This window comes from Protomyctophum bolini, assembly GCF_963924005.1.
Source record: "Protomyctophum bolini genome assembly, chromosome: 5".
Lineage (NCBI taxonomy): Eukaryota > Metazoa > Chordata > Actinopteri > Myctophiformes > Myctophidae > Protomyctophum > Protomyctophum bolini.
In genome coordinates, this window is record NC_137866.1 from 7,057,959 (window position 1) to 7,067,516 (window position 9,558).

The window sequence follows — 9,558 nt, forward strand, 5'->3', positions numbered from 1 at the left end:
GTGTGTGTGTGTATTCCCTGTAGTGCAGCAGTATATTCAGCTGAATTCAAAATTAAATTATAACGTGAGAAATTCTTTCTCCTGTGCAAACAAAATGTTACGTTTGCGCGAGTGAAGGAATATACAGAAAATGTATTTGTTTTTCTCACTGGCTCTGTCGCTCTCCTTTTCTCATTCTCCATTTCTCTCAACCACGCACCCTCCGTTTCTCTTCCCCTCTCTCTCTCTCTCTCTCTCTCTACATCTCTCTACATCTCTCTCTCTCTCTCTCTCTCTCTCTCTCTCTCTCTCTACATCTCTCTACATCTCTCTCTCTCTCTACATCTCTCTACATCTCTCTACATCTCTCTCTCTCTACATGTCTCTCTGTCTCACAGGAGATGATCAGTCGTCAGATGAACTCAGTGTTTAAGGAGCTCCTGTCCCGTCAGCCTTCCCAGCAGTCCTCTACACCTCCTCCCTCCTCCTCCTCCTCCTCCTCCTCCTCTGTGACTCAGCCCGTCGTCCCTGCTGTCAAAAAAGGCGGTTTTGGACTCAGAGGGCGGGCCCTTTTCAGACCAGTGGACCAATAGAGAGAAGCGTTGCGGACTAGCGTATCGAGGTGATTGATTGGTCGATCGATCGATCGGATTGATTATGCATTTGATGAAGATGTTGCTTTATTTTTCTGACACGTTGTGTGTGTGATAATATCTACTCGTCATGCCATCTCATAGTGCCACCAGTTCTCAGTGCCGTATTGCAGTAACCTCCAGTGTGTTGTTTTGTGATTGATTTTGTCTTTTTTTTTTATCGTTTTGGATTTATTTTTTTAACGGGTGGAGGTGGCATTGGGGGTGAGGGAGGTTGAGGGGGGGGGGGGGGGGGGCTGTCTTTTGCATTTTTGGAAAATCAGGGATGTGATATCACTGAGACTGACTTCTTATAGTTGTGTGAGCTACAGTATACACACTGTCACAAAACAACATTAATTTGAGTTAAGCTGCCCCCCGGTGACCAGCTCATGGACGTTAGAATTCCCTATACATTTAACCCATTCTGACCTGAGATCAGATTCATACGAGGTTTCCACTGGACACACACTGGTCTTGATTAACCCATTCTGACCCGAGATCAGATTCTAAAAATGTCAGTCGTTCTTCGATTTTTCAAAAAATAGCAGACCTACAAGCTCGTAGCGCGCCACTCGGTGGCGCGCTATGAGCTTGTAGATCTGCTATTTTTCAATAGCTAAAGCATAACATGATGCTAACACCAAAACGGGTTCCCGTTCAGAATGGGTTAAAAAATACTAGTAGTGACTGATCTGGCCTGCAGTGTCTATAGGAGTGCCTTCACGTGTTTTACTCCCCCTGCCTTTAATTCACTTCGGAGGTCAAAGCCTAGTAGATACTGACATATTTTAAAGTATTAAAAAAAAAGTCAGTCAAACTATAACCGCTGACCCGGACGAGGGCATCGGCAGGGAAGTTGAAAAGCTATATGTGAAGTGAGACCAATATTTTATATCAGCATGCCTCACACACACACACACACACACACACACACACACACGCACTCACGCACAGATTAAACGACGGATGACATTCCCCTAAATATGTGACAAAATGGCCTGATGTGTACGTACTGTATAGGCCACGCGCGACTCAGGGCTTTTCCAGAGTTAGAGGAAATTGGGCCAACTCAGGGTTGGTTGGCTTGCAAAGAGAGACTGAGAGCAAAGAGTATAATTATTAACTCAGGACTTTTGGTTCAACTGGAAACTTGTATCCCCATATAGCCTCGAAAGAGCCAAAATGGCCTCTGTGTCAAGAAGAGAGGATCCTGGGGAAGTTCTGCCATTAATTATCGAGACATTATCTCATCCCATTCGTTTCCCGCACAGCTGAGCCCTGTTAACTTCATTCTATAGCTCCACCCACAGGTCCCGTTCACATGATGCAGTGTTGCTACAGGATGGTGTCTCTGTGGGGGTGTAGTACAATGCCAGTCAGCTTTGTGTCCAAATGTCCTGCATTTCCTCCTGTAAGTGTTTCAGAATTTTAACTTATTGATTCTGTTTCTGTGGTTATAGAAACTCTGTTTATTCCCCCGGTTCTCTGTTGGATGATGATGTCACTAGACTTTTACTGTGATTAATAATTGTATGTGGTAAAAAAAAAAAAAATACAATAAAGATGATCAAGTGATGAATGGTTAAGCTGGCTGTAATAATAATGACTATATGGTCTCTCTCAAGTCCCTTTTCGCGTTACTTTTTCATTGTTGCAATTCAAATAAGTACACTACTGTGCAATAATATTATGATGTGTGTTTCTCAACCAAAAAGGGACAGAAGTGAAAAATGAGATGCAAGATGTTCCTGTACAAGGTGAGGTCAGCTTCTACATGATAGACTGCATTACATTAGACTGACCTGAGATCAGATTCATACGAGGTTTCTACTGGACACACACTGGTCTGATTAACCCATTCTGACCTGAGATCAGATTCTAAAAATGTCAGTCGTTCTTCGATTTTTCAAAAATAGCAGACCTACAAGCTCGTAGCGCGCCACTCGGTGGCGCGCTATGAGCTTGTAGATCTGCTATTTTTCAATAGCTAAAGCATAACATGATGCTAACACCAAAAGGGGTTCCCGTTCAGAATGGGTTAATATCAGAATACTGATTAGTAGTATTGATTTCAGCTGTTACAATTCCAAACCCGCTTTAATTATACTTATACTGACTATAGTATTAAATGACTAGTACTTAATGACTATAGTATTAAATTAAATGTTTATTGTCTTTTTTTTGTGTGCAATGTATTTGCATTTATTTCATAAAGTTATCATTAAACTAAAACTAAATGCATTTGAAAATAAATAAAAAAGGTAACTTTTCAGGATTCCAATTTTTAAAAAGCTAAAGATTATTCAGTATTTCAATTCAAATATAGCAAAAATAGCTGATCGCCAAGCGTGACGCGTTTTGAGCTTGTCGATCAGCTATTTTTGCTACGACAGTAAAATGCACTGTGGCCCCTCTGGAGTGAGTGTGGAAATAATAGTTATCGTCAAAGTTTCCCACCCCCATGTGCTATATTACTATCTTGGATCCTGATGTTCTGGAATCCCCGTGTGAAACCAGCCGAGAACCATGATATGCCACACCACGTCACATAGGGCTTAAATGTGCACATTTCATTGTTTCATCTAGAGTTATATAGACAACACTGTGGACCTGTAACGGGACCTTCTCAACCTCCATTCCTGTCCCTAAAATAACCCCCATTCCACGGCTGTCTATAATCCACCCACACACATGTTGCACGCACAGTTGAACTGCAGCCACTAAAAGCACATTACTGTCTGTCTGTCTAACTCTAAGCTGTCGAGTTGTAATGTGTGTCTGCAACCCCCCACCCCACCCCCCCAAAAAAAAGAATCAGCTCAAGGGGACATTGTGATTGAGTGTTTGAATTTGATCACATTGACATCTTACATTATATAGCACTTCATGCCGGGTTCCTTTAACACAAGGGATTATTTTCTTTTATAAGGTAAGTGGGTGATTTATTGCTGTTAGCGTTGCAGACCTTATACGATCATATACCAAATTATACTCTGAACATCCTGTTCCAATGTGTGCACACAAATGTTTGTTTCTATAGCTTTAATGTTGAGTTGAAAAGTTGTAAACACGAGTTGGTGGAGGTTTTGTGTTTCGTAGCTCTGGGTATACTGCTGGTTTTCTTTTCAATTGCATTTATCTGGCGCTCTGGGTGGTCTAATCTATTATGTTTCTATGATTGGTGTGAAACCCAGCAGTGTTCTGTATATGCCCAGGACTGGAGACGAAAACCACTGTTAACCCATTTGGACCTGAGATTAGATTCTAAAAATGTCTTCTAAACATCCTGACAGTTTTCTGAAAAAGCTATATGTTTCTATGTCAGTCGTTCTTCGATTTTTCCAAAATAGCAGACCTACGCTACGAGCTTGTAGATCTGCTATTTTTCAATAGCCAAAGGGCTTTCCGCCCAAAATGGGTTTTAATATCATATGCCATCGCCATGAACAGTATAGGTCTCTCTGCCTTAGGACCCCTATTTACAGTCTATGCTTGGGACATATTATGAATGAATTTTTGCCAAATTAATTACTTAAAATGTGCAGTATATGGACAACAAAAACATGTCATCAAGCCTGATCACGGCTGTCTCAGGAAGTCTTTTTCTATCATAACTATATGGTGAATCTAAATTATGCACATGTTTGTGTACCTATACTAAATCAATTACTTGGTGAGGAACATAATAATTAAGGAGATATGATATGATAGTGTGGAATAACGTTTTGTCATTCAAAATGACCACTTTGCTATAATATTTCATGGTTTCTTTTGGGGAGGGTAGAAGAACAGGTGCTTAGCTCTCTGTTACACAACAGATGCTCGCAATGCTCTAGGAGGGTGTGTGTGTGTGTGTGTGTGTGTGTGTGTGTGTGTGTGTGTGTGTGTGTGTGTGTGTGTGTGTGTGTGTGTGTGTGTGTGTGTGTGTGTGTGTGTGTGTGTGTGTGTGTGATACACATTTGCAGAGAGCTAGTGGGCTACAGCCTTGACTTGTGTGTACACACACAGTGTTGATATTATCCCTTCCCCATACACTATAGTAGTCATAATGATGGTGAGTGATGTGTGTGTTGATATTATCCCTTCCCCATACACTATAGTAGTCATAATGATGGTGAGTGATGACTGTCTGGTGGAGTGTCGTATTGACGAGGACGAGGATGAGGATGATGAGGAAGATGCTGGAGGTGAAGGGCAAATAAACCCACCTCCACCTCCGGAGTTTGCCTCCGTACCCCTCGTGCCAACGCCAACGCCCTCTCCTGACGGTCGGCGGCCCGCAGTCCCTGCCACGCCTCCACCGATCAACATGAGCCCTAGTGCCAACAGGGACCCTTACGGCATCAACCAGCATCTAAAGGTATACTATTATTATGGAAGGAACTATTATGTAAAGGACGTCCTATATCCATATCTCTCCTTATTTCATATACAAGAAGTATTATGACCATCTTGATCGAAGGCTAGATATCTCTCTTCTCAGAGCCGATATAAATTAGAAGATCTTGCAACATTATACTGTCACATTGTTGTTATTGCCCCCATGCACGGGAAAAACTGTAAAAAGTGTAAATGCTAAATAGGTCTACACATTTTTATAGGGGCATGTCATGTAGTCTATACCTGCACAGCCTTTGTGATCTACTGGTAGATCGGCACTAACGAGGGACTAAATTATTTTCGCTCCTATGCCACCAAAATGTGGAACGCCCTACCAACAGTCATTAAGACATGTGAATCCCTTGACTCCTTCAAAACCACTCTCAAAGGGCACCTACGGACGGCTGCAATTCGAAACTGGCCTCTGTAAAATCTGAATCCCCCCCACCGCCCCCCCCCCCCTTTTCCCCTCACTGTATATGTATCTTTTCCCTTTTTGCTTCCTATATGATGAATTCCTGTTCTGTTCTTTAACTACATAGAAGTGTCTATTTGTATGTCTCTAAATGTTTTGATGAATTGAACAATGTGGACCCTGTTGTAAACAAGTGTAATGCTTAATTGGGTCGTCCACTCACAGTTAACAGTCTTTGTATTGAGTTTGTGCTTGAAATGTACTGTAATTCTACAAACTGTTAATACATATTTCATTCATTCAATCAATCAATCAAAATGATCTACCTTTTGGGATGCATGATGGGGGGGACGGGGCAAGTCCTTTATGCAGGACTGGGCCTTTGTTCCACAACCAAGCCGCATTATATGCTCTGTTCTGTACTTTGGGATTATACTGACTCTTGGAACACTTAATTGTAAATGGATTATACTGGGATGTACACTACAGAACCATGCATATGACTTTGCTGTGTATTCTACAGTATTATACTCAATTACAATTCTGCACATCCCCCATTGTAGATTTTTCGTTGCTGCTTACTTGCTTGCTTGCTTACTTACGTACTTACTTACGCCTAGATACTACTCCTTCTGGGACATATAGGCCATCAACAAGCGATCTCCAGGCATCTCTACCTTAATTGCTTTCTTACTTTATTTTATATCATTACATTCCTGCAGTACTATTTTTATTATTATCTTGTGTTGCTGTCGCACATAGTCTTGCGGCCCGTATCTCACGTCAACGTTTTAGCTTATATCCTATATCTGTATGAATGAGTGACAAACAAACCCCTTTTAAATCTCTTGATTCTCAGATATCTATAGGTTCAGACACGCTCTGACTGAGTATTTAATTTTAATTCGTTTTATCGTATTCTTATCTCTCTGTACTGTACTGTAACTAATTACTGCTGTTGCTGCAATGACATCAGACACTATCCCCTCTATTCCCCTGGCAGCGGTGGCCGAACGGTTTGCGGAGCGGTCTTGATATCGGAAGGTCGCTAGTTCGTACCCCCGGACCGGCACGTTAAAATTACCACCGCTGAAGTGCCCTTTGGACAAGGCATTGAACCCCTACCATGAAATGTTCTATGAGCAGGGCCTGGCTGTAAACAAGTTCTTGAGCTTAGTCCAGTTACCCTGGGTAATCATAGTAGCCTCGATACCCAGGCTTTCATTTCGTCTGCGCGAAAAATGAAAGCCTGGATTTACGCATGGGTAAGCTTGCACTGGTCTAAAAGTGGGATGGCTCCAAATGATGTGACGTCAGGGCTCTGAGCGGTACGTGTGCACCCCTCAAAATAACACCGTGAGGAAATTATTACCAGTGGAATTCAAACGAGGCTTTATGCGAGGGAAATGAGGAGAATGGCTGAAGAACCCACCACACACACCGTCTAAGAAAAAAAACCAACGTGTGCCGACTCTGTGGAAATAACTTTGACAGTCCGTTAGAATGGTATACTCCAGCAACCACGTGGTTTCTGCTTCTGGTCGACACAATAACAGTGCTAATGTCTAGCGTTAGCTCAGGCTATAAACATAGTAGGCCTAACTTTCTTTCTTTCTTTCCGTCTGAATAGGTGGAGGTCAGCGACGTGCTGGCTGAGCCCGCGTCTCCCCACAGCATGGACAGGGTGTGGGTGTACAGCGTCGTGGCCTTCGAGTCGGCCCGGCTGTGGACATACAGGTGTCTTTCTCTGCTGTTGGCCGTGCCCCTCGCCCTTCTCTCTGGCATCTCATTGGCCCTTCTGGCCTGTCTGCACATCTGGTAGGCAACAGTTGAGGTCCATGGTGTAACAAAAGTTGTGGTAACTATAAGTACATTTATGCAAGTACTTGTTTCCGTGTCTTCGAAGCACGTGGTTATATGGCAGTTTCCCATTTCTTTAGTTTACACAGTCTTTTGCATTATTATTGAACTCTGCCAGATCTTTTAAGTTGAACTGGTTAGGTAGAAGAGGGCAGACGAGGCAGTGCTGCATCGTATGGACAGGCTGGAATGGCTTAGGGTCGACGACAGAGTACAGCATCTTGCAATGGTTCTCCCAGTCCCGGCAGAGTCGTTCCGGAGCAACAGATTGTGTGGCCTTGCTCATTCCCTGATTTGACTGATCAAGGGTATGCTACTGGGACGTAAGTTGGGATTTGATCAACCCCGGCTGGGTCGCCTGAGTGAGGGGTATGATGTTGGAAGACCCGAAACCCCCGTTGACCTCAGGAAACGTCACTGAAGATACGTCCTAGGTGCATCCATGCGATGTTTTTTTAGTTATAGGAAGTCTGCTGGGAGATGGGCATGTCCTAATTTCAAATTGCATCACATGGTCATTTGTGTTAAGATCAAATCCCAATTTACGTCCCAGTAGCTATACCCTCGATCAGTCAAATCAGGGAATGAGCAAGGCCACACAATCTGTTGCTCCGGAACTACTCTGCCGGGGACTGGGAGAACCAACATCTGGCGCGTGGAAGGACTAGGCTGACTCCTGTCCGGGCCCCTCCTACGTCTCACCAATTGGGTCCACTCCTGCTCTCACCAGGCCCATGCAGGGCCTGTGCGTTGCACCAGACTCCCAGCACCAGGCACTACATTCAGCAGTGGTGGATTATAATGGCCCTCCTAAAGGCCTCACCAAGCACTGAACATGTTATGCTATATGTTGTTTATTATTATTCCCAGTGTATCTTCTTAGGGTTAGTGAGGTGTCCAAGCATTTTAATTGCCAATACCTTAGTACTTTTATTCTGGTCAAAATGTCAAGATCCAGTCACAGAGTACAGGCCTATATTATTTCTACAATGAGTTAAATCTGAATGATAATTTGCTCACTCTTTTTCTTTCTTCTTCTTCCTGTGTTCCTCCTCCAGGTGCGTGATGCCTTGCATACAGCTGAGCCACACCTTTCTCCCGTGCCTCAGGTCATTGTGGATGTGTGTCGTGAACATTCTCATCTCTCCCTTCTGCTCATCCGTCGCCCGCTGCTGCAGCCAAATTGCTGTTTCACTGTCTAATAAGGACCAGCCTCTAATAAGTGACAAACACACTGCATGAGTGTGTGTGTGTGTGTGTGTGTGTGTGTGTGTGTGTGTGTGTGTGTGTGTGTGTGTGTGTGTGTCACCTTTACAGTCAAAGCCAGATTACAGGTCCTTCCAACCAGACTCAATCTCTCTCTGTGGTACCCTATAAACACGCTTCCTCCTCATTGTCTGCACCATGACCACACTCCAGTTACAGAAACACTGTCACATGATATTCTTAATGGCTGCTATGTATATAAGGGAATGTACATTGCTACTGGCACGACAGACTTGTTGACCTATTAGCTAAGGACATAAATTCATAATATGTTTCATCATCTGCCAAAATGTATATGCACTCACGTGTTTCAACTGCCATGTTCATGCACAATAATGATAAAATGATGCCTTGTCACAGCTAATACACCAGATACCGTATTGTTGTTGTTGATGAGGACAGTAGAGAAGTGACCATTTTGGAAGTGGCATACAACATTTGACCACAGTCTGGAAGAGGCATTCCTTACAAAGGTGCTTAAGTACCAGCGTCTCAAGGATGCTATTATACAGCTTGGCTACAAATGTAAACTACTTGTGTTCATATTTGGAAGCCTCGGTAATGTCCACAAATCAGTCGTGAGGGGCCTGCAGATTGCAGGCATGCCCCAAGCCGAGAGCTGATCAGGCATCGGCAAAATTCTGTTCAGTGTCTGCAATAATTGGCTGAGAAGGTGATGCTTTCTGTACCCGTGATCTGTATCCTGAAGCACTTGTTATAGAGTTTTTCAAGGTTGCGCATCCACTATTGTTTGTGTTCAAGAATTTCTTGTAAAAATGTGAATGCAAATAAAGATGATGCAGCCAAATTGCTGTTTCACTGTCTAATAAGGACCAGCCTCTAATAAGTGAAAAAAACCCACTGCATGAGTGTGTGTGTGTGTGTGTGTGTGTGTGTGTGTGTATGACTGTGTGTGTGTGTGTGTGTGTGCGCGTGCGCCGTGCGTAAATATTACATACATACATACATACATATTATCAATGTGGTCAAATTAAATAAATACTAAATAGGCTACTCAATTTG

General features: G+C 43.2%; 2 protein-coding genes across 3 annotated transcripts in view; both read left to right on the forward strand.

Annotated features, from left to right (window-relative positions):
• arhgap4b (Rho GTPase activating protein 4b) overlaps positions 1-822 on the forward strand; it is a 48,878-nt gene extending 48,056 nt beyond the window's left edge. For both annotated transcript variants that reach the window (XM_080763070.1, XM_080763071.1), the window contains exon 24: positions 378-822. In XM_080763070.1, the coding sequence (XP_080619196.1) occupies positions 378-572 (195 nt within the window). In that variant the 3' untranslated portion in view covers positions 573-822. The remainder of the gene's footprint in view (positions 1-377) is intronic.
• Positions 823-3,427: 2,605 nt separating this feature from the next.
• On the forward strand, positions 3,428-8,980 carry cav4b (caveolin 4b). Its single transcript, XM_080763284.1, has 4 exons — positions 3,428-3,547; positions 4,718-4,974; positions 7,040-7,227; positions 8,328-8,980. The coding sequence occupies exons 2-4, from the start codon at positions 4,723-4,725 to the stop codon at positions 8,509-8,511; spliced, it is 624 nt and encodes a 207-aa protein (XP_080619410.1). The 5' UTR covers positions 3,428-3,547; positions 4,718-4,722; the 3' UTR covers positions 8,512-8,980.
• Positions 8,981-9,558: the final 578 nt, after the last annotated feature.